Below are 24,926 nucleotides of genomic sequence, written 5' to 3'. Positions count from 1 at the left end.
TCCTCTGTATTTATGTAACTTGTATCATTTCAACTAATTATTTACTTACTCATTTAGTTTTCCATTTTATTCATTGATTTATTATTTTTTATATTTATTTACGTATTAATTTTTGTATTTATTTCTGATTTTGGCAGTTTCAGTCCTCCATAATAAAGTCATTATAACATGCTTGTGAACATCAGTAAGCGTATTTAGGTGTTAATAATAGCATCATAAACATTTACAATAACTTATGAGAAACTTAAAACTGTTCATGGATGCTTACGAATGCCAATAAAAGCCTTATGGGTTTCTTATAATTGTTTATAATAGCATTACATTTATTAATCCATTATGTCATTGTGAAACCTTTACTAAGCTTTTATTTGCTTTATTAGGATTAATACATTTTGAATTATCCATCTATTAGCAGTTAGCGAGAACAATGCCTTATTAAGATTAACAAATTCTTTATCATTCACTAATTAACCGTTTAGTTTAGCTTAGTAAAGGTTTAATAATGTTCTATAAACTGTTAACAACTTTCTTATAAGAGCTTATAAATGTCTTGTAATCTAATAATAAACATGTTTATTATGCTATTATGAACACTTAAATCGCAGGTTGATAATGTTATTAAGCATCATACAAGGAACTATAAAGGCCTCATTATTATTTTAACTAATGCTAATTATAAGGATCTTACTATAAAGCATAAAGGCACAGAAAACTACCTTCACCAGAGGACGGATGCAGGTGTTTACACATGATGATGGGGTTGGTGACTGGCAGGAAGTAGGTGAGAGGCCCTCACCTTTTCCTTTGTTTTGTCCTGCTGATCCTTGGACGTGCAGACAGACTGGTAGCCAGTCGTGTGGGGCCTGTCCCGAGTGCATGGTGACAAAGGCAAACAGCACACTGTGGATTAGCGGAGGTCTGAGTGTATAAAACCTCCTGTACCAGAACCCCCCTCTAAATATACCCACACACCCTGGCAAGCACTCAGAGCCTCTCAGCAATCTGTGTGAGTATGAATCCATGAGTGAGTGTGAGAAACAGGAGTAAAGGTGTGTGTGTGTGTGTGTGGCTCTGCGTAAGTGTGTAAGTCTTGGGACATATAATATGAGGGTCCAGCTCAGGTTGGCTCAGGCAGGCTGTAACCGGATGGTGCCATTCCTCCAGCATGTTAGGTGGTCTCTCACAGTGGCATGGTGACACTCCTTGATCCCTGACTTGATGACACGCATGATTTAAACCACCACCTCTCCTGGCGCTAACCACACATGTGGGATCTGACACCATCAATGAACACTGGCTGTGGTTAAAGAGGCAGGACTTTTCAGATAAGACCTGGGAATTTGGTAGGGAAAGTGGCAATCTTCCCCAAATAACTGGGACTGGTTCAAGCCAGGCTTTCAGCCCAAACTCCTCCTCAGTTATACTTACAGATCCTGTGGAGGAAAGTAACAATATTTTCAAGTATGGCCCATAAGGCAAGGCAAGTTTATTTCTATTTTGCACATTCAGACACAAGGCAATTCAAGGTGATTTATAGAGGCATGCTTAATACATTAAAAATACAGCATTAAGAACATTTTAGAATTGCATTTACAAGACAATAAAAACAAAAGCAAGCAAATTAATAGCAACAGATTTAAAAGAAGCTATGAGCAAACTTCAGGTATTCAGGAAGCTTGTTCCACAGGTGGGGAGCATAGAAACTAAAAGCTGCTACAGCAGTAGCAGCTGTATGTCTGCTGACTGACTGGAGTGTATATTTTTTATAATAATATATAAAAATATACATTTATATAATGCCTGTTACAATGTGATGCACATAAGTTACGGAAGTAAAGGCTTGTCTCCAAACCAGGCGTTTCAGGTAGTGCAGGAGCAGTGTTTTCTGTGCAGACCTTCTACATGTACAAAAATATTACATAACACAATAAAAGAAAGGCAAAAACCCAAAAAGCATAACATGACCTCTATAATACAGTACTTGAGTACATAGTTCACCACTCCTGGTACTATATGCAATCACGTACATGGGTACATGCTGTGATACTGTGTGAGAGTTTTTCCATGTGGGTGATAAACCTCAGTGTCCTATGACGCACTTAGAGAGGACGTCTGTGAATCCAAAACAAAGGCCAGAAACTCATATATCCACGTCAAAAATTCAAAATTTAAAATTTAAAAAATTAAAATTAAAAATCTCAATGTACACTTCTTGTAAAACCTGTTTCACAGTGTCTCAGATCAGCACTGATTCACCTCCTGCATGTGTTAGTCTCATGTGATAGTAGTCATCCAGCATCTCTATTCTTAACAGGCATTTAAGAGATATAAAAACAAGAATGGATGACTCTAAACATGTGCACCTACACAAACTTACACTGCAATGTTCTGTATGTGTGTACATATGCAAGCATCATAAAAACAGAAAATAGCCTCCATCCTCAGTGTAACACTCCTGTGTACATTGTGTATATGACTGATTTGAGACAAACCCACACTGTTGATGGAGGTCACACAATCACAAGCTGGGAGTAATTAGGTCAGGTTAGTCCAGGAAAATGTCTAGACTGGATCTGTTTTCACTACAAATAATGTAGCCACTGTTCACAGAGGTCAAATGTGCATTAGCTGACGTGTGCGTGTACACGTATACACGACATGAAGCTTAATGTTGTTAACCTTTTGAGCATGATTACATACAGTTGGTATGTGTGTGTAAAAATGATCCAAAACACAGAAAAACACACTTATTTTCTCTGCAGTGTTCATGCTTGTACTTGGGGAACAGATCGTCCTGTGTGCGTGCTCCTGCAGCCATCACACATACTGCTGTCATTTTTAGCACCGGGGGACCAGCACAGTGTGGTTAACTCCACGTCCACCTGTTAGAGCGTCACAACAATCACCTTGTCACTCCATTTCCACAAGACACGCACATGACAGATTACGTGTACCCACAGCTGATGTCATTAGGCGGTGAAAGAATGGTTGTTAGGCTACCATCACAGGTGTCAATAAAATGAAGCTAACTAAAGATGCATTATAAGCCCAGCTGGCACCCTGCTTTTTCAAATTGACAGTAGGCTTAAAGGAGACATTATGCTTCTTTTCAGGTTCACGTTTGTATTTTAGGTTTCTACTAGAATAGGTTTACATGTGTTCATGCTCTAAAAACACATCCGTTTTCTCATACTGTCCAGTGCAGCAGCTCTGTATTCACCCTCCGTCTGACACACTCCCAAATGCCCAGTCAGCTGTGGTTGGTCAGCTTTCACACGCCTGAGCCAGCACTGCTCACCGTGTCTCCGGTCAGCTCTGTCGTGTTTCCAGCTTCTAGTTAACTTCACTTCTACTGTGACTTTAGGCATAAATTATGCAAATATATGACATGGTGATGGAATTGCAGAATTAAAGGTGGGACTGCTTACGAGGTGTTTCAGGAGCAGTGTTTTCTGTGGGAGACAGGAGCTTCTGTTGGTGCAGACTTTTTAACTTGCAAGACCTTTTACATGCACAAGACCCTATATAACACACTGAAGAGAAAGAAAAAGGACCAAAAAATCCACCCAAAAAATTACAATCCAGTCAATATCTGCTCAGCAGCATGCAAATGAAAAGTCGAGTGAAGTTTCAAAGTTAACAAAACATATCTGGAGCTTTACAGTAAAACAACTGACAAAAAGTCCCCATCTACTTCAGTTGCTCAGAAGGGATCTGCAATGCTGTTTGACTGTGAAGCTCCAGAAATGTTTTGTGGACTTCGAAACCGAATTTCCATTTGCATGAGGTCGAGTAGATAATGACTGAATTTTCATTTTTGGGTGAACTTTTCCCTTTAAGTAAACCCTCTGCTTTACATCACTTGGTTTCCACAACTGCGCCTCAAAGTGACCTAAATCACTAATACTTTCAACTGAACAGTCAGAGCCCGGACTGATTTTGACATCCAAATGGTCCCTGGTTGTCAGTGTACTTTGGACATCAGGAGTCCTGAAATACATGCACCTACCTGACCTGTTCTTTATTTAGCCATGGCATAATAAGCTGAAATTCACACTCACTAACTCTGACAGGAAAAGGTATTCCCTCAGGGGAAATGAGAAATTATTCTGGCCTATTTAAATGTGTGGAAACATAGCGGTAGGTGATATCAGCACGTGCCGTGGGCCTCATGCGCTGTAAATCTAGTGCTAATAGGCTAAATCTCGTGGTTAGTCTGTGACCTACTCAGGCATCCACTTGAAGCAAGTGAGCAGAGTTAGTGTTGGAAAAACCCCAGGAGGACAGAGGTCCTCAACAGAGAATTTCCTGTTTCTTAAATAGATACAAGCAAAATTAGCTCAACCTGGATGTAGTTCATATGGATTGTTTATGTTCTGTATTGTGTTCAGGTATTCAGATATTGCATTAGAGCTATTAAAGGACTTAGTGTCCAGTTAGATCATGTTTAGTTAGCCCAGTTGAAAGCGAGGTACATGAAATCCAGAGTGGCCCAGATTCTTGTTCTGTGGTCCTAGATTAAACAGACTCTTGGTCAGTGGGTCCTCACATTTTTGGCTGGTGCCCCTTTAAGACGAGCAATGTTCACTTATGATCCCATCGCAAACCGTGGAAAAGTGGATTCATTTGAAAAGTTTTCAGCAAACAGAAAACTACCCAGTATTAAAATAGAGAAAACCGTTGTTGCCGATCACAGGTCTGAGATGAGAATCAACCACCCACATGGTCGACCATAGTGTTACTGACTTGGGGGTAAAAGTTCTTTATTCTTTTAAAAAAGATTGCCATTTGTCTTTGTAATGTTTTAAATTATACAAAAATACAATCAGGAAACAACAAACACCCAAGCTGGAGACACAGGCACAGAAGAGATAAAAATTATATGAACGTTCATCAGAGCAGCAAATATATGCTCGTGAATACGGTCCCCAGTGTCCACAGCGACCATCATAGAAATGTTGACATGTTCACACATCACAACCTTTTCATGGAGCTATGCTCAGATGGTCACATACCTGTAAATCAACATAACCTGCAGTACACGAGTCAGATGAGAAGTACCTCATCTCCTCTAAATTGGAGTTTGACTATTGTTTTAATCTGCAGACATACAAAACATTAAGCCTACTAGTTCTCATCTGAACTTTTAAGGATACACCACTGTGTGCAGTCAGGATTGATTAGTATAACTAAGTAGGGGGGTTATTTCCCCCTCCTCTTTCCTTTCTTTTGTTTTTTTCACACTTCAGAATTTAAAGTCATGGCTGACTCAAGAAGGCAAGTAGCACAACTGCATCAGTACTTGCTAACCACCTTTACAATTTTACAAAGGCAACATGGCGTATTTATTATCATAGGTTTGATAAAAGAATCATGTAACTTTTTCAAAATTATATATAAATTCATGATTATCTCTCTACACACAAACAAACAGCCCTACCTACATGTATCCATAGAACTATATCAATGACAAAAAAAGTACAGAGATCTTTGAAGGTTTGTATATCATCAGCTAATGACACATTTATTTATAGGAGAATGTGACAAATGGTCCAGTACAAGTCAGTGGTTTGACATAACAGTAACATACTAATGATCCGTTCAACAATAACATTTTAAAAAGGAAAAAACAAAAATATAGATCATCCAAAGATGATTAAAAAGAAAATGATAAGTTAGCATTGTTTTGTTGCATTTACAAACAAAGAATAAAATTACAAAAGCTCCATAAAAAAAGAATCCTTCGAACTATTTACAATTTCTGTACAAGGATGGAGAGGCTGTCTTCCTGCTGCAAGTAAAAGAAAGAGAAAAGAATATTGTTAGATGAGGTGGTACACTTATACATTTTTTGTACACCCCTATACATTTATATTTTTAAAAGACATGCACAAAAGAAAATGTGGCAGATTTTTCAAACCAGGATACATGTTTTTAAACTGCAAGAACCCCTAAATGTAATTTCTGTCAAACTAGAGAAACAGTTGCATACTTAATCCGTCTTCTTACCTATAAACGATTGAGCAGGTTGTTCTGAATGTCCTCATACACCTGGTTGTAGATCTCCTCTTTGTGTTTCAATCCATCCAAGTACTCTGCAACACACAAAAGGTTGATGAGGAAACAGACATTTGAAATCATCCTTAAAAAAAGGTTGAACTTTTGGCCCTGAATTACCCAAAGAAAATATCAAAACACATACTGATCTGATAAATATCCACTGACATGAACCAGATAAAGCATTCAAGCTGCAACATACCAATATTCAAACTGCAGTCCTCCATCAGTGTCCTGTGCTTCAGGTACATTGGCCACACATGGCCATCAAACAGGCCAGGAGGGTCGGGAACAGTGTATTGTCTTGTACTGAAAATAATAAAAACACACTGTTAGACAATGTGCATTTGCCACTACACTAAAGGTATAAACAAAGCTTTTTTTGTACCCTCACCTTCTCCTTCTTTTGCACTCCTCGTAGGGAATTGTTATGTAATAGCACTTGTTGAAAACGTCCAGCAGAGGCCTAGAGGGGAAATGAACAAGGCGATGAGCAGGGCCATTGATAATGATACAGAATGTGTTCAACCAAACCAGAGTAAAGGATCATAGTTGTGCAACTGCTCATACTGTCTGTTATCTGCATCTTTACAGAGTACTCAACGTTCACCCAGCAGTCAACTTTAAAAGGACAACTCAGAGATAAGGCCTTCAGCAGAAAGAGGCTCTCTATCTGCAGGACCCACCCCAGTTCGCATGCAGAGGTCCGTGAACGTATACCAATGGTGAGCGAGCAAAATTACCATGTGACACAACAGAAGTAACATCGCCCTTCTAATGTTTGTTGTCATGCATTTCTGAGAATTTGGGAGAAATAAAATGGCCACTTGCCCTCAGTGAAAATTCGGTGGTCTGAAGGCGATTATGTAAGAGAACTTATTCAATTCAGAGCCGAGTAAAAGCAAACAACAGGTTGTTTGGAACAACTAACCACCTTTCGTATCAATAAAACCAGTTAATGTCTATTAACATTACAGGTCAGTTGTTTGTGATGAAGCATCAGGTAGAAACTTCCTTGTAAGCATTTCCTCAAGGATGGCACACACAGAGAGTTAAATGGAGTGAATTCAAATTAACGTACGGGAAGTTGTAGAGCAGGAAGCCCTCCACAATCAGGATGTGGGTCTGCTCGTCGGGGTCGGCCACACTGGATTCAGAAGACAGAGTGACGCCGTGGGAACGGGCGAACTTCACTGGGTTCTCAATCCAGCCTTTTACTGTGTTGGTCATGGCCTCCATATCCAAAGATGTGATCACTGTAGAGCAAGATTGATAGAAAGGAAGATGATGGAAATGATAGATAGTGAATTAGAATAGACACATGTTGAGAACATAAATGTGTTTTGAATTTAGCTCCAAGTTACTGGAGGTCTTAATGTTGATATATTGGGTGTATAATGTGTTACAGCTATAATGTATAATGTTGTAGGATGGAGGGGGTATATGACACTAAAGAGTAAACAATGAGTCATTGGCAGTCTTCAGTGAAGTCTTACCATCCCATTGTTTAAAGCCGTCCTCCCCGACTTCTATCTGATCAGGTTTCTGAAATAACAGTCACCAATAAAACATTGCTGCAACCTCACAGCTCCGAAAACTTCCCACTCACATGCCAGAGTAACAAGGTCAAACAAGAACAACGCACAGAAGAAAAAAGGAACATAGGGCATGCACAGAGTAAAGCAAGCCATTTACAAAACAGCTACACAGCTTTAGTGAAACTGGGAAAATGCCAAATAAATATAATATAAAAAGGTATTAGTAGAGGTAAACTAGGAAAAAACAGATGCATATGGCCATGTTAGAGAAGTACTGTGAAGTTGATTTAAAGCTTGTTAGATGGCTATCACAGTACATAAGGACTATCATTAAGAAATTTCAAGGATACAAGGGAGAAAAATCATGAATGACAGAATAAGAAGAGGAAGAGGAAAAACAAGCAAAGAAACTATGTTACACAGACATCAAGGCCATTATTAATCTATTTACTGTGGAGAACAGAGCAAGTGGGATGTGTAATCACTCATGGCAGAACCAGCTGCTTAGCTTACATGCAATGCCCGTGCAGTACACACAGGAAGGACGAATAACACCATAACACTTTTTATCATTCACACAAAAACTCACCTTGAAAAAGTCATCTTGGTGCACAACACAGCAGTTGGGCAATGTCTTGATCAACTTGTTTGTCAGGGTGGTTTTACCACCATTAGTGACTCTGAAGGCAGAAAATGATAAAATGCATATTAACAATACTACTACTACTACTACTACTACTACTACTACTAATAATAATAATAATAATAATAATAATAATAATAATAATAATAATAATAATAATGAATTGCTCGCCACGTTTATGATTTAAAGCTTAATTATTTTTATGAGAAAAAAAATAGCAAATGTGGAAGCTTTCAGCCAGAAGATACTTGGCTACTTCTGTTTACATTTTATTTGATAATTTAGTATACATGACATAAAGTCATATTAGCCTAAAACACAGTTTAAAGCAATCAAAAGATGTGTGTGTATGTGATTAAAAGTGAATATGTACAAAAGGTAACAGTCAAGTCGTGCTGAACAAAAAGCACATGGCTCTGTTTTCATAAAAATCAGCTGAAATAGCATACATTCAAAACTGTGTCATTTCCTCATTTAAACCTTTTATTAATGATAATTATGGTATTAAACTGTTTGTAGTTTTGGACAACACTAATCTGCACTTATACCAATCTCCCTCCACTTTTGAACTGAGTGTGGCGGTGAATTTTCAAAAGTCCCGCTCAGTTGATGACAACAAACCAGCCGCACCGGACGTCGCTCTGAACCGGTTTAACAACACGCCTTTACTACTTTCTGGCGGGCGGCTGATAAAACATGTGGCCAAAAGGATAATGTACATGAACCAGAAGCTAACGTTAGCCACCACTGTGAAATAAATAACTTCATGCGAATAGTTTACCTTGAGATGCCTGACGCGAACAATAACAAAGGCTTACACGTGATCATTTCAGTCAAGTCTGGCATAAACTCCACTTAACTGTCAGTTAAGCTAACATTAAGCTAACAATGTATAGATTTAAATAGGTGCATCTTCACGTCAAAGATGTTAGCAAATAACGGATAGCTAGTTTAATAAATGCAAAAACACTTACCCGCCAATTCCTATAATGTATTTCATCTTCTCTTCTCTTCTCTTCTCTTCTCGACAGCCCTGCTCAATGTCAGCTGAAGAAACAGCCAAGAGTACTTTTTTTTAAACAAAGCCGAGGATAAAAATCCAACAACTGGACCGCTTCAGCAGTTTGTGGACTGAACTTCTGGTCTCAATGAGTTTTCTCTCTACTGCTCCATTGATGAGAGCGCGAGGTACTGCAGTTTATATCCAGCCTGCGTCGTGTTGCGTCACGCCTCACGCAGCCACGGGGCGTCCTCGTGATCCGACGTGCTCGTTCTCTTTTCCACTCGTCCTACGTGCCTCTCCGCTGCAGCCAATCAGCTCCCGGGGAGCTCCTGCCGCCAGCCAATCACAGCCCCCGAACTTTCGCACATTTACATATTTAGAAGCAGCTGCTCCTGTCCATCAGAGCCGTGGACGATGCGCAGCGCGCACTCTTACATTCAACAGTTAATCCAGCTGGTGACATAATGTGTCGTGGAAAACTACCATTGATGGTGTCTTATAGATACATTGAAATAACAGCTGTGTACTAGAAAACTGGTTACATTTCTGTTATCAGGGCTGTAATATTCATTGAGGAAAATGTTAATATATTGTGATTTCCAAATATTATTTTGGATTTATAAGGTTATTAGGGTAATATAATACTTTAAGCCATTATAATTAAAAGTATGCAAAGCCAACATCATATTAAATCCCTACTAACATGGTGGGATTTTCTTAGAGAGCACAAATGTGGAAAAAGTACCAGCCAAGTAGGTCAAGAAGTATTATTATTGCTGAGATTTTAGGGTCTGGGTACAGCTAATTAAAGGCAAAAAGTAGGTCATTTTATTCTTTGAAAGGAGGACAGATGAGTAGTTTTCTTTGTCTGAATTATGGCCAGTCATACCAGGGGCATTAGGTTCTTGAGTAAAAGTAGCAATAAATTACATTTAATTCAATAAATGTAAACATGTCAAATGTAAATTGTACTACATTTATCTTATTTAAATGTACTTTAAGCATAAGAGGTTGAAGCACTTTTAGGCCCATATTCAGCAATATCAACAATATCATTATTATTATTGATTGACTGATTATTATTGAATGTGGAGCCGATTTCAATTACTTTATATAGTCAGTGTTGTAAAAAGTGCCCAAAAGTCACACTAAAAGAGTAAAAGTAAAGATACCTTGTTAAAAGATTGCTTTGGTAAAAGTAAAATTTACAATAGTAGTTGAGGAAAAGTCTTAAATCAACTGATATTAAATATACTTAAGTATCAAAAAGTACAATATTTACCTCAAAAAAGTATAAAGTAGTATAAAAGTAAGGTGCAAATATCTCAAAATTGTAGTTGAGAATAATGCTTGGAACAGAATAAATCAAGGCTGTACAGATTGTAAACTTGACTCCTTGAGTAAATGTACTTAGTTACTTTTCATCACTGGTCTAGACTTGTACAATGCTACAAAACACTCAGTTACACAGATGTAATAAGATCAGCTCAACCAACTTTTGACACTTCCTTCAAATTATACAGCACTGATTCTTTTTACAAATCTCAGTAATATACACGTTAGAGAATTTTATAGATATTTGTTATGTCACAGCCCAGATGAGCTTTCATATGTGAAGTGTGTCAGGAGTGTGAGCGCCACCGTGCAGCAGCAGGAGCACTAAATTTAAAGCGACAGATGTCATGGGTTCAGACGTGAGCCAGAGCAATGTAGCTTCCCTGATGTTTTATAGATATTCAATATTCACAAAGGAGGTTCACATTAAAGTAAATCTCAGAGAAAACAGAAAATGTAATATTTTCAGATTTTGTGCTGCACTGTCTCCAGGTAAATCATCTTCTGGTTAGTGTCTTGCTCTCTGCCTGACAGTGTGTGTGGCATCCATGTCTATTTGTGTGAACGTCTCCATGTGCAATGTGAATCCTGTCACAGCCGTCGGGGGTCAGGGGTCAGGGGTCAGGGGTCAACAGTCAGGGTCTCTCTCTGTCAGTGTGTAAGGGAGAAGGGTGTGACGGGTGACTCATGATAATCTTATGGCTACGGGAGTAGGCCTTGATCACTGCCTCGTCCAGACATGTAGGGCATCCCCTGAAGTGGTGACATCACGCTGACACGGCAGCACCAAAAGTAAGCTGCCTTTTGGGATTTCTAATGCACCTGCATGTCCTCATCCAGCAGGAAGCTTGACCACCTCAGCCTCACATCAGCTCTCATTAAAGTATTAGTAGGGGTAAAATAGTGACCATTTTCCTTTGACGTCTGCTGCTGCTCTGTTCCAGGTTGCAAGTCATCTAAATGTAGGTGATCTGACAAATTGTTGATCAAATCAATTTACCACTTACTGGATGATCATCGCCTGAAAAGATGATGGATAGTGAAAATCTTGAGGGACATCGGGCCATATTTCAAGTTTAAACAACACTGAGTTTTTACACCCAAAACACACAAGACTCTACTGCCATATTGATAATGACAAGAAAATAAGCATTAGCCCTTCGAAGCAAAACATGTTTTAACTTGGGGCCTCATAAATAAAATTAATTAAAGGTATGTGTACACACATGCAAACACAGTCTTCATTATATCTTTATATGTACTTTTATGATAAAGATCAGTTTGCAAAGAAAAAACAGAAAGCCTTGGGTAAAGAAAACCTGATGCGACTTAAACCTGTAACAACTGATTTGTTGCCTCTTGGGTGGCAGCAGATAAAAGCTGTATACAACACTGACATAGTAATAAAACATAATATGACCACAGCCGCCTATTTACACATCTAATTTAATTTAATACAAGGCTATAAATTTAGATTTTGTTTCCATAGTGGTCTGCACTGGACAAAAGTCATCTCAAGTACATGTTTGTAAGTCCAGTTGTTCCAGCCATTGCAAGAAAATTAAACACATGACAGATTTTTGAGAGGAACAGTTTATTCAGTTATATTTACAAAGCAGAACCGATCATATCAATCAAAACAACTTCAGAACCACGAATGATAAATCATCTTTCCCACTGAAATCTGAGCAAACATTTTACAGCAGACAATTGGAAGGCAAATAATTTGTATAAATATTGTGCTTTCATAGTCAAAATGAACATTTTGATTTTTGGAAAGTTCATATCAGCCATTTCTATGCAAGCCTTGCTTATGATATTGGGTCTGACTTGATATAGTTAACCTACAAACTAACATAACTACAAATCAAAAGGTTACATGTTACATTCCTTCACATTATCTGGATTTCTTTTACCGTTTGGTTCAAAAATAGGCACTAAGTACAGCCAACAAAACTCAAAGGAACTTGAGTCTCAAAGAACGATGAGCTCTGTTTGGATTGTGATAAACATGTGATGAAACTGCTCAGGTTTGGTTTATTGGTGTGAAAACAGCCTCACATCTGAAAAGAATTGAAAAGTTGAACCTTTTCATTAACATTCCTGTACCAGAAAGGCAAAAGAATATGAGGAAAACTAGAATTGAGATGGCACTTATGAATTAAGAGTCCTATTTTCTGCTTCAAAGAAGCTTTTCCATGCCTTACTAATAGCTACACAACTGCATGGCATTAGGTAACAACACAAAATACATTTAAGGAGAACCTCCTGAACATAAATCAATCCCATTATATGCTGAAACCATTCAAAGGTTATGTGACAACCAAATCCAATAGTGCAAAACAAGGCAGGCAGCAAACAAAATAATGCAGCTCTTTACAAAAATAAAAATTCTTACTCCGTTGCCCTCCTGCTACTACTAAGTTGAACAGATGGAAGACATGAGAGAAAATCAATGCAACCCCAGAACAATCCATAATGCATTAGGATGTTTGAGAAATGCTTGTTAAATGTGACAATGTGTTGACATCGACTCAGAAAAACACAAGGAGATGTCACTCTGATGAAATGAACAAAAGTTTCGAAATAATCTCCATGTGAGCTTCATAAACCTTATCATTCTGAAATCAGATCAAAACGTCGTCCTTTACAGGCCACTTTGTACTTAGCCCAGTTAATAATCAGAACACGTTTTCACTGTGAGCTGACAGCAAATGATCCCATATGAAACAGATCTGTAAGAATAATACGTGAGTGTGCAATTTATAAAATTATTATGCCAACACATGGGCAGTGCTTGTGTCTTTTGTCTTCATTATGGCCACTTTGATACGAATTTCATACAAAATTATTGCAGATGTGTTTGGTTAGTGTTATATTTATCTTAAACATGACATACAGTTTGCAATATGAAGAATATGAAGTCTAAATATGGCGTAGTAAATATAAAGCCTTTTTGTTTAACGTTGTATGAAGTCTGTTTATGTGGCCATAACCATGTACAGAAGCCCTAAATGGTCATGGGTCAAACATATTAGTTTCTCAGTTTTCTCGTGAATCAGCAACATTAATTTGTTTTCATGTCATTTTCATGGAATAACAAATGTTTTCCCAAGATAAGGAGATAATTTTCTCCAGATCTCAAGAAAATGAGCTTTGATATCCCGAGGTAACAAGATAAATGAACCAGTTATCACAAGAAAACAAAAGGTTGTTCCCTTTTATTCCTTATAGATGAATCTTCTTTAGATCAGCAGAGCCATGCTAGCATGCACACATTGCATTTTGACAAATGTAGCGACTGATTTAAGCCGAGAATATCAGATAAAAGGAGTATTATTGCCAAAAAGTGCACATGGTTTGCTTTTAAACTCCTAAATCCCACTTCACTGAGCAGTGTGTATGTCATGGTCCTCTCTCATGAATCTTATCAAGTTGTTTTCTCATGATAAATTATCTCGTTATCTCGGGAAAACAACATTTGTTATTCCGTGATAATGACATAAATAACCTGTGATCTCAAGAAAACAAATAAAAACTGAACTCGTTATCACGGCGAAACAGAAAATAATACGTTTGAACCATGACCGTTTAAGGCTTTCAGTAACCATGTGACACAACAAGCACTGCTTCACAAACACATGTATGATTCTTATACATTTTCTCATATGGGTTTCCAGGCCACAAAATGCAAATATCGATCATGTTCCTGCGTTTTCTATGTACAGACGACTGAGGCACATCATAACACAAGGTAGAGTACAGATGTTAGTACATTTGGACATTTTCAAAATGTCAGTACAGCAGAAGGCCTTATTATACAGCATTTATGGGGCAAAAAAATAAAGATGAAGGCATCTGATACATTGGAACTATTGTTATTTACATCAAACACACATTATATTCACAAGAATATAATGTGGTCACACACTGACCCAAGCTCAGCATCTGCTACATCAATAAAGTTGCTGTGAGACATCACTGGTCTCTTAAATCTTTCTTAACATATTTACACACCACTGTCATCAGCCTAAATTCTTATATCTCCAAAAAAGAAAGAAATATCTTCATGTATTACATTTGCTGAATTAAGAAGAAGGTCCAAATAGTCAAAAATCTGTTGTAGACAGCGTTTCCTGTAAAGTTTCTCTTAATGCAACTAGTCTCAAAATGTAATGTTTTTTAAGGGAGTCTGGGGACTTTCTCCTTGGGCGTCACAGAAGCAGACTTTATAGTTATTGTTTTCTGTATTGTCCGAATTTTAGGAATTCAAAAAAACAACCTGGATTTTGGTTGCAAAACCTGGTTAACTCAAGATATGTACCTTATTATGACCGAAAAGTAGAATTGTAAAATGTCCTTTAATCACAGTAAATGTCTGTAATCCTTCATGTGAAGTTACACCATGAGAATCTAAACTGGAGTTACAATTGTTTCACCCAACACTGCCACACTCGCACAAAGTTTCTCTCAATGTCCGGAGCCTCACGATGATGTAATATTACAGTATGAGCTATACAACAGGTCTGATGACCGGCAGAGAGGCAGAAGGGGTTCCAGACAGAAGGAAAATGAGGTGCCATCTTGATGACAAATAATGACGGCACAAATCGCCCACTGGATGTTGGTAAAACAAGAAAGCACACGTAGACTTGATGTACCACAGCCTCATAAGGGTATAAATCGAAGGCTTCATGCTCCATATGTCTGTCACACTGCATAAAGAGAAGGAAATGTTTGTTTAACAGTTAAGACTCGATAGTTTGCGAACAGAAAAAAATCTCACATCCGAAAATATGATTTTGTTTCATTTTAAATCAATCATCTGTTCAATAAACCTCTAGACACCATCGTATATGTGCTTGTAAGTGAAAACCTGCCTGTTCAGTAAAGAATTAGCTAATAGGAGCAGAAAATGTGAACAGTCAGAGTCAAGTAGCACTTTTATCCTGCTCACTTCTTTGTATTAATGAGTGGCGTTTGAGTCTTATGACCTTTATCAGAAAGTCAGTTACAGCACACTTTATTTATCCTGCAGCCAGCTGGTTTCATAACAACAATGTGCCTCGTTAACACTGGCTCTGAAGGGAGCAGGTGGTATGACTTACTACTAATAGATGGTGTTTATTCTATGACGATATTAAATTATGTAATGAACAGTGAGGTGTTTTATGCAGTGGAGGTTTTGGGGGAGATTTGTGTGGAGAGTTGATTGCAAACTAATAATACTCTTGTAATTACTCTTGTAATTTTTTCCTTTTTAGCAGTTTTGTTTTCCTCTTCTCCTCTTTATCTGTAGCTGCACCTGTAGCATTGTTTTGTTTGTCCTCTTTGTTTTGTCCTGTCTGTCTGAGGGTGTCCTACACACAGAACCATACACAAAGTACCAGTGTTGCCATTGTTGTCCATCAATACAGTCTATTTCTCCCACTCTTTTTTTGTATTTTTACCTGTATTGTCCACCTCGTCCCCGGCATTGTTAGCTAAGTAGCTAAAAAACCTCCAATAATCTCGCTTTTTTTCTTTGAAATGTCACCAATGTTTGTGTAGTGTATCGGGAAAAGGGAGACGTGGAGGGACCGGGTTGTAGACAGATCATATAACATGAGAAAATAGGCATTTTCACTAAACAGGAGACATGCCTCCAAGGAAGCAACTACACTGAGAAACAAGCAGAAAAAATGCGACCTGCAACCACCAATATTTGTAAGCAACTTAAGAGAAAAACAAGCCCAAGGTTGCTTATAATAAGCAGACTTGGCAACCCTGCACAGTACTGATTCTCACTCTGCAGGGGTGAGTCAGTGACCCAGTTCCACCTCTGCTGGAGAGAACAGTTTTGCAAATCAAGGGGAGGATGTAATTTTCTGTATTGAACTGTATTGAAATAAAAAAAAACATGTACATTAAAAAAAGAAGATATTATTCACAGTAATTCTTTGATATGTTTCTTGAATCCCAGCCCTCTTTTTGGACCAGAAAGGCAAATTTTACAGTATCATGGGCGATTTAAATTCGGTTTCTGAGGGACTTTTTTACTTCCTTAACAACATGCATGTGATCTACACTTAACTAGACAGGATCTTGGATAATCAGGCAAGAGAAGAAAAGGGCGACTGAGAGAAGCTACTCAGAAAGGCTGAAAAACAAACCCATCTAATGACCAAGCGTCAGTGTAAAGGTCTGCAAGACACACCAGATAAGGAGGACACAATGGAGGCCTATCAACTGGATGAGTGTGAATCTGAATGTAAATGAAAGTTTCAAAAGGACAACAGTTCAACCCCCAATATAAACACACACCTCCTGCATAAATAACAACAAATCGTTCACCCAGCTTTCACACTGCCTCTTCCTCTTCCCAACAATAGAAAGGGTCACTGTTTAGATATCTGTGTGGCGATATCAAAAGCTAGGTGGTGAATCTGTTTCACACTGGAGCTTCAAATAAGAAATACAACAGTGTTTTATTACCTTCACCTGCACGGCTCTGTCCTTCTCATAATCCTTCACCTACAAACATCGACTTTGGCCTGAAAACGAGAAAACAAAAATGCACTGAGAACTTTTATAAAGTCAGAAAGAGGACACTGCACCAAAAACTCATAGATGTCCCAACTAGTCAAATGTCCGGAGTGAGGATATGACAGGTAGACAGGTACCTCTCGGACTTTTTAATTGGCTCCTGTGGGACTGACTGCTGCTGCTCCTGCTGTCTGCGCTCCTGCTCCATCCTGGACACCAGACGCGCGCGCGCACACACACACACACACACACACACACACACACACAAAATGAGTGCAATTCTGGATGAGAATTATATGTGCAATTATATCTGCATTATATGTGAATGCACGAGTTACCAATATGAAACAAAAAAGGACAAATGTATTTCACCTTTCTCTCCGTGCTTTAATCCTCTCCTCGTCAAATCTGAAAACGAGTAACACTGTTATATCCCCATTCCACACAGTAAAGTCGTTTTAAAGAACCACAGTACTAAACGTATTTGGTGTTTAGGATGTGACATTACACTAGTTCTCCACCAGGTTTACATGAGTAATCATTTTTAAAAAGGGCAGCAGTAGGAACTATCGCCTGCAGTTAAAGGGTTTCTTCTACAGCTATTTTCCTCCATCTAGTGGTAAGAGGTACTTACTGCACCACACACTCTGGAACATGGACGTGCTCCATGGGGACGATCTCTGCCAGCTCATCCAGGCTGTGGACGTACTGGATCTTATTCATGAATTTCACACTGCAGAGGAGAACAACAGAACAACAGCGCTGGAGAGCTCCTTCAGTGACAGGCTGCTTCCCCCTGAAGGAGTGATATCAAAGGTCCTTCCCTGCTGCTGCTGTTAGACTGTACAACCAGCACTGCTCCCAGTAGACCCCCCCCAAACACACACACACACACACCAAATCCACTTTAAACTGTGCAGTCTCATTATACCAATGTGCAGTTTCCCAGTGTGCAATTTCTGCATCTCAATGTGAAATGGTGTAAATACTCTTGTCAATATGTAATAGTGTAAATACTTGGAGTTTTTTGTTTCTTATTTATATTGTTTACATTGTTTCTACTGCTTTTTTACTTCATTTTTCAATATTTTGAACTTATTTATTACTATTGTTTTAATTGATGCTCTCTATTTTTGCTATCCCCATTGCTGCCGTAATATATTGCAAATTTCACCCTTGTGGTACTCATAAAGGATTATCTTATCTTATCTTATCTTATCTTACTACCTTGGCTTTTCTCTTTATAAAGCCCAGATAATCTTTCCTCTTGCCTTAACTAAAGACTCGACGTGACAAAACCTTTAACTTGACTTGCCCAAGAAAAAAAATGACTTGGAACTTGTTTGAGACCTGGAACAAATGACTTGAGTCACATGTCTGCTAAATTAAAATGCCTTTTTTTCATATGGCAAGGACAAATCAAAAGCACCGTATGGTCTTTATTAGTTCACTACAAAAGTATTTTTCCTTGTGCACCAGGTTTTGTGTATTTTCCACTTTGAAACCTATTTGTTCAATTGTTGGTTTGCATGTGTTACCTTATAAAGGGCCTGGATATCGCCAGGACGGTGCGTATGAACCATGTGGGATGCGCGATGACCAAAGACTTCAGGTTCTTCCTCAATCTGCCATCACAACACAAACAAGTACATTCTCAATTAGGTTAGTAAGTTTAAAGGCTTCTGCTAACACAGACACGAGATATTAAAAATATCAAACTGAGAATTAAAAAGAGGTTTTCTCTAAATAGAGTCCAGCTGCAACTGTAGCCTGTGAGTCATCTTCAGCCACCTGCTCACTGACAGCAGGTGACAACTTCCATTGCCCTCCATTTTGTGTCTGTCAGTATCGATGTCATGCATTTCTGTACGTACGTAGCTCGGTGGCTAAAAATAGCAGAGTGAGCCTAATTTTTTTCCCGTCCATAAAAGTTGTTTTTTACAGAGTTTATCAACCACTTTGTTGGAAGATTTTCTCCTTTTCCCACCTTCTGTCAATCATCTGGTAACACTTCTTGAGCCAGCTGATCCCGGGCATCTTACTCCGAGGAGTGGCTCCGTTCATGTAGATGATCAGGTAATCTTCAGCAACGAGCATCTCCAGACTGCTCACCACATACCTGTATGAAAGGGTACAGCGTCAGGGACAGATTACGAGACCAAATGTCATGGGTGGGGTTTTGGTTTGTCATTTCCTGTTTTATTTTGTAGAATATATCCTTGTTTGTCTGCTTGTGACTTTCCACTCCCTGTCTTTTTCCTGCCCTTATTTTCTGTGTACACCTGTGTTTCATTTGTTCATTAGCCCTTATGTATTCAAGTTTTTCCCCTACTCTTTGTCAGTTTGTCTCTTTTCATCCTGCGTTTCTGTGTTCTGTGTGTTCCTGATTTGTTCCCCGTTTTAAGATTACTCTTTGGTTTTCTTGGATTCTCCTTGTTGCATTTTTGTTGCCAGGTTTTTGTTATGTCCCTTTTTGTTGCTTGCATTTTGGATTTGGACATGATCAATGCATGCATACTTTTGACTGTGCCCGGTGACTTTCCTATGGGATGTGATATTAGGTTACTTCTGATTTAGGGGCCTCTGCCTGGTATGTACATGCAATAATCCATCTATGTATAGCATCAAAGCTTGAGCCTGTACTTGATAACTAAAAGTCAGTCAGGACGGACTCACAGGAAGAGGTTTTCCATGATGTAGTGGTAATCTGGACAGCTGCTGTCAGGCAGGTAACAGGCAGAGAAAACAATGATGGCGTTCAGGCCCTCGCCATAATAACCTGATGAGAGACAGTTTCAGTTAATAGCGAATAATGTCGTGACCTTTGCAGTGTAACAACAGTTTGTCTTGTTGGTTGTGTGCCTGTACAATATAATATGGCTGAGAGGTTGCATGTTTTAGTCATCTTCCAAAGCCTTACGTGAGTTATGACTGACTGACCTCCGTGTGTGATGACCCGGAGATAAGGTCTGATGACCTGCATGTCAATACGATGCTCCTGTTCTCCGATTATCACTGTCCTCCAGAGACGTCCGTTGTTGGCATTCCCATCCTCGCCTGCTTCTCCTGAACCGTCACTAGGACCTGCTTTGGCTGAGGCCACCGGTGTGTCATCTGGACAGACACAAGATTTGTTCAGACAAAAAGTTAAGTATATTGTCCGAGTGTTAGCTCCTTTTAGGTGGAATTTAGGCTGAAAACCTGATTTAGTATTACTTTCATTCTCAGCAGTTACCTTTTGTGTCACTGTCTAAGGATTAAGATTAAATTAGGATTAGGTGACAATTTGAATTGGACTTTGCTTGAAGATAACTCTGGGTACACTTATATAATCATATGTAGAACCTTTAAAGTAACAAGGTGTTTAAAATAAAAAAATAAAGATTAAACAATTAAATCAGGAATACAAGTACAGAAAATGTAAAATAATAACAATAAAATAAGATTTGGAAAAAAGACAGACAAATAAAACATATGAAACTTGAAAAATTAAACTTAAAGGTAACATTAATAAAAGGCTTAAATTAAAACCACTTACCTTCCCACTCCAGCTCGTTGCCATTGGTGATGAACTCCAGCGAGTCTGTCTCATCAGGCGTATCGATGTCATCAACATTGATGTCCAGGTCATCCGGTGTATCCAGGAAGTCGTCTGACAGCAAAGAACCCTCGCTTTGGTCCAGTGAAAGGTTCATCTCCGGGGCAACCAGTGTGCGGCGTTTACGGTGCGATGAGGACACGCCTCCTCCTGGTGGGCTCACATTCAGGGAGTTAGGGGGAGCTACAGCAAGACCAGGAGGGGAGAGACAAACCAGGAAATGTAACTGATGTCATAAAGTGAGAATATTATGGTGATCCGCCAGTTTCTAGTGTTACTTACAGGCTCTGTCGTCTGTGAGACCACAGGAGGAATCCATGTCTCCGTACTCTGGCAGTGGTCTGGAGGGAAACATAACCAGTACTGTGCTTGTCAGTGGTGGAAGAAGCATTCAGATGCTTTACTGAAGTGAAAGAAGTGACACTGCACTGGTGAAATATTCCTGTACAAGCAAAAGACCTGCATTGGCTGATGTTAGCTAGTTAGGCAGTTAGCCATACAGCTAGCGGTCCGGACTGGGAGTTCTGGGACCACAGAAGTGTTGGTGCTTACAACACTAGCACAGGAGCATTAGACCAGGACAAAGATAGCTAGTTAGCATGCTAACTTCATTAGATATCAATGTAATACAATGGATAGACATTATAACTGTTATTTCTTTACAGTTTTGATAATTTAAGCACATTTTTGAACATTTTTAACTAAAATTCTTACATAGCGCAGCTTTGATCTACAGAAATGCATCATTCTATAAGAACATCACATGTTTGTAGTGTTGCTAAGTCAAGGGATTTTTAATCTTACTTAGCTGTAAAAAAAAAATGGTTCAAAATCACAGAAATTTGGAAATTCAAATGAACAGAGACGTGACATAACTTAACAAAAAACGACAAAAACAATAAAGACAAAAAGCAATACAACACCAAAATCGCACTAAAACTATACCAAATGCCAAAATGACAATTTGTTTCAGTTGTTTAATGCTGCTGGACTGTGGATTTCTTTGTGAAGGACTCGGGTCCACGATAGTCCATAGGATGTGACTTTATGCATGTTCTCCAGTGCCTCGTCTCAGTGTGCTAACAGGGAGCAACAGCACAGCACAGAAGTCCCACAGAGCCCAAGTACAGCAAGCAATTTATAAGATCTGCTCATTGGGTTCTGAATAAAAGCAGCCTTAACTTTTGGCTAATAAGATTATTTCACATATTTCAGATCAATGTTCTCTGTACGCACTAGTCTACATCTATGGACTCACATTAAAATGTCACATTGTGATAAGGATGCGGTTAATGGACCAGTCAACACGTGGGTGATGTCACTAATCTGGCGAAGCATTAAAAAGAGCAGCAAGTCTAAGAGGATAGAGATGGTAATTAACTTCTCTCTGAGGAGAAATGAAGCTTACAGGGCTGCCAGGCGAGGAGAAAGGCAAGATAAAAGAGAGGAGAAAAGGGGAGGAATTAGAGACAGAATGAGGGAAGAAGTGTGTGTCTGCAGAGACAAAGTGGTGCAGCTCTGCCTGTTATTTACTGCTGACACCCTGCGCAGGAGGAGGAGGAGGTGACAGGAGGTCACAGTCTTGCATTTGCATGAGTTTGTGTTGGTGCGTGTTTATGTGAGAGCAGGCAAAACTACGCACATTAGGACAGATGTGCTTACACGTATATATCAGCGACAACACAACAGATCAAAACACAAGAGATGCGGAGAGCTACAGCGCAGTGTTGTTCAGCAGAGATGGTCTTAACTGCAGTCCTGTCAAAGCCAACTGCCCCTATCTAGAGGAGGGCAGTGTGTGACAGTGTGTGCTCCTCCTGTGCCAACAGCACTGGCTTTAGCCCACAGAAACAGGCGCTGTTGAAAGGTCCGACCCTACTCCCCGGAGACCCCTGCAGTGATTACCAGTTCAACGCTTGCTTTGTCACAAAATGAAGCCTTTTCTACAAACATAACAGATTTATGGCTTTATTTCCTCTTTTAACAAAAGCAAGACAATCCCTTTTGTTCCTATTCATGGCTGCAGCTACAACAACATCAATATCGAACCAATGATGCTTACCTTCTGGAAAATATCACAGGGCTGTTTTTGTCAGAGCCGATTCAAATGAGCTTTTTAACCTCACACACCTTTATGTTTGGTTTGCTTACTCATTCCCTGTCTCCTCCGCAGAGAAGAGCAGAGCGTCTCTCAGTTAATAATCCTTTAGCTGCTGGATATTCCTCCGTGTCTGACTGTGTCTTTAACCCAAACCTTCCACCATTTTCCTGGCAATGCTGTGTTGCTGATCGGCGGCTGCTGTTGCGTCACATGACGTAGCCTGAGACCATTTACAGACAGAGCTGCACCTGCTCCCTGGCTTCCTCCTGCCTCACAATCTGACAGAGGAGGGGGAGGGAAGAGGGAAGAGGGAGGAGGAGGAGGAGGAGGAGACTGCTGACTGTCTTCTCTCCTGCTCCTTTTCTGCCCATCAAGCTGTGAACATCAGATACTTTCTAAATCTTGGTGGCGCATTAAGAATAAGTTGTGTTTTGCCTTCATTGATCTTTCGCTCTGTTTTTCTCTCTTCTCCTAGTGTGGCAAATAATTGATCAGCTGTCTTATCTCTGAGAAATCTTTTCACATCAACATAAGAATTGTTAAAGCCTTTAATTATAATAGTACAGTAATAGCTCTGCTAATGCTTGGAAAGAAGAAATATTAACATAAAAAGTAGAACATACATAATATACATTAGTAATATTGTGCAGCTGGTAGTTCAGCTAATGAATAATTAACTGCACAATTAATTCCAAAATAATGAGTTATTCATCCATAAATTAAAATGTGCTGCATGTGCATCAACACACACAAACACAAGAATTTGCCATATAGCTAAAGGCACACACACACACACACACACACACACACACACACACACACACACACACACACACACACACACACACACAGTAGGTAGATCAGTAAGAAGTCAAAGGATCTCACCTGGGGAAGTCTTCATCCTGCCACTCGTCTTTCACTTCCATGTTCTCCATTCGTAGAGTTGCCTCTGTGGTGCCCATCCCTCAGAGAGGAGAGCCGGGGCCTGGAGGTGTGAAGAGAAGGGTTTATCAATGAGCACCATTCACAACTAAACTGATGCATAAAACAAATGTTCTAACTAGACAGCTGGCTTCATGGCTGCACCGCAGGAACACGTGTTTGACTTTGAAGGGAGGATTCTTATCCAAAATATTTTTTCATTTAACATTTCAGGGGCTGTAACTCACATGGTTCTGATCCCCCTGCCTCAGAGGAGCACATGTGAGAGGCATGTGACCGACTCGGGCGCGTTTTCTGAGCTCAGCTCTCCTCAAAGTCAAATATCACGTATGAATTTCTTCAAGGGTGGAACTCAAGAGGCCAATGAGGAGGACGTCGTGCAGACCTAATCCTCCCTCCCTGCTCCATAATCCTACTGCGCTGATGTGACTGTGGCTTGTTTGATCTCTACTCACACTCAGGCTTTATTGTAACTTCTTTTCAGATCTAATATTCATTCATTTGTTCTCAAGAGTGAATGCCTACAATACAGAGACTTCACGCTGCATAATCAATAATGGCATTAGGATGCACTGGATTTAATGCTGAAATCAAAATGCATTATCACAACACAAGAGTGACACATTAATAACAGGAGCACAGGCCTGTTTTGGGCTGTGAGCTGCATGAGAGCAGCACAGTGGATATTAAATTGGACCTGTTCTCTTTGTAGTTCTCCACTCAAGTAGAAAATCCACAATATCTGAGCAGGTTCGGCTGAGTGAGAGAGGACTCCCAGGTCTGTGTTGGAGGATATTCTTAGAAACAGACTTGTAAGTGCTTGCCTGGTTGGTTCTGGCAACGTGTTAAGTGAGTGCAGCGTGACAAAGATACAGTTTTTTTGATAATAAAACACTGCAAACTCAGTGTTGATCACAATGAGAAATAATGCAACACAGGTTCCTGACTAGAGGATGTGGAGCGGTTTTAGTGGTTTTAGTGGTTTTGGTGGTTTTGGTGGTTTTGGCAGCGACACTCCTGGTTGATTAAACGGGACGACAGCCAAGTCTCACACAAAGGAAATAATTCGTTTCTACTTATGAGCAGCATGAAGTCAAATCTATTAACACATCACACTCCTATTCGTAGAAGGTCCCAATGTGACAACACCCTGTGAAAAGAAGGGGTGATGGGTGGTGCACACT

General features: G+C 39.4%; 2 protein-coding genes across 2 annotated transcripts; both read right to left on the bottom strand.

The window, feature by feature from the left end:
* Positions 1-5,489: 5,489 nt before the first annotated feature.
* Positions 5,490-9,412, bottom strand: mibp (muscle-specific beta 1 integrin binding protein). The gene is made up of 8 exons (XM_073476378.1): positions 9,213-9,412; positions 8,185-8,275; positions 7,554-7,602; positions 7,139-7,313; positions 6,452-6,523; positions 6,260-6,366; positions 6,010-6,095; positions 5,490-5,791 (listed from the first exon to the last, which is right to left on the bottom strand). The coding sequence occupies exons 1-7, from the start codon at positions 9,236-9,238 to the stop codon at positions 6,010-6,012; spliced, it is 606 nt and encodes a 201-aa protein (XP_073332479.1). The 5' UTR covers positions 9,239-9,412; the 3' UTR covers positions 5,490-5,791.
* A 5,424-nt stretch (positions 9,413-14,836) lies between these two features.
* atcaya (ATCAY kinesin light chain interacting caytaxin a) lies at positions 14,837-23,762 on the bottom strand. The gene is made up of 12 exons (XM_073476771.1): positions 23,686-23,762; positions 20,982-21,040; positions 20,640-20,882; positions 20,042-20,215; positions 19,778-19,880; positions 19,089-19,220; positions 18,640-18,726; positions 17,736-17,834; positions 17,474-17,509; positions 17,239-17,310; positions 17,051-17,109; positions 14,837-15,291 (listed from the first exon to the last, which is right to left on the bottom strand). Exons 1-11 carry the CDS (start codon positions 23,760-23,762, stop codon positions 17,076-17,078), a joined length of 1,116 nt encoding a protein of 371 aa, XP_073332872.1. The 3' UTR covers positions 14,837-15,291; positions 17,051-17,075.
* Positions 23,763-24,926: the final 1,164 nt, after the last annotated feature.

This window comes from Pagrus major, chromosome 11 (assembly GCF_040436345.1).
Source record: "Pagrus major chromosome 11, Pma_NU_1.0".
Taxonomy (NCBI): domain Eukaryota; kingdom Metazoa; phylum Chordata; class Actinopteri; order Spariformes; family Sparidae; genus Pagrus; species Pagrus major.
Note: the sequence above shows the minus strand (reverse complement) of the source record. Positions and strands in the feature narration are given on the sequence as shown.

Coding starts and splice junctions, on each gene's coding strand:
- mibp (XM_073476378.1), bottom strand. CDS start 9,238: ATGAAATACATTATAGGAATTGGCGG. Junction 6,524..7,138: donor TTCCTGCTCTACAACTTCCC/GTACGTTAATTT, acceptor TTTCCCCTCTAG/GCCTCTGCTGGACGTTTTCA. Junction 6,096..6,259: donor GGACTGCAGTTTGAATATTG/GTATGTTGCAGC, acceptor TGTGTGTTGCAG/AGTACTTGGATGGATTGAAA.
- atcaya (XM_073476771.1), bottom strand. CDS start 23,762: ATGGGCACCACAGAGGCAACTCTACGAATGGAGAACATGGAAGTGAAA. Junction 19,221..19,777: donor ATCATGGAAAACCTCTTCCT/GTGAGTCCGTCC, acceptor CCTTTCATACAG/GTATGTGGTGAGCAGTCTGG. Junction 17,311..17,473: donor ATTAAAGCACGGAGAGAAAG/GTGAAATACATT, acceptor TCTGGTGTCCAG/GATGGAGCAGGAGCGCAGAC.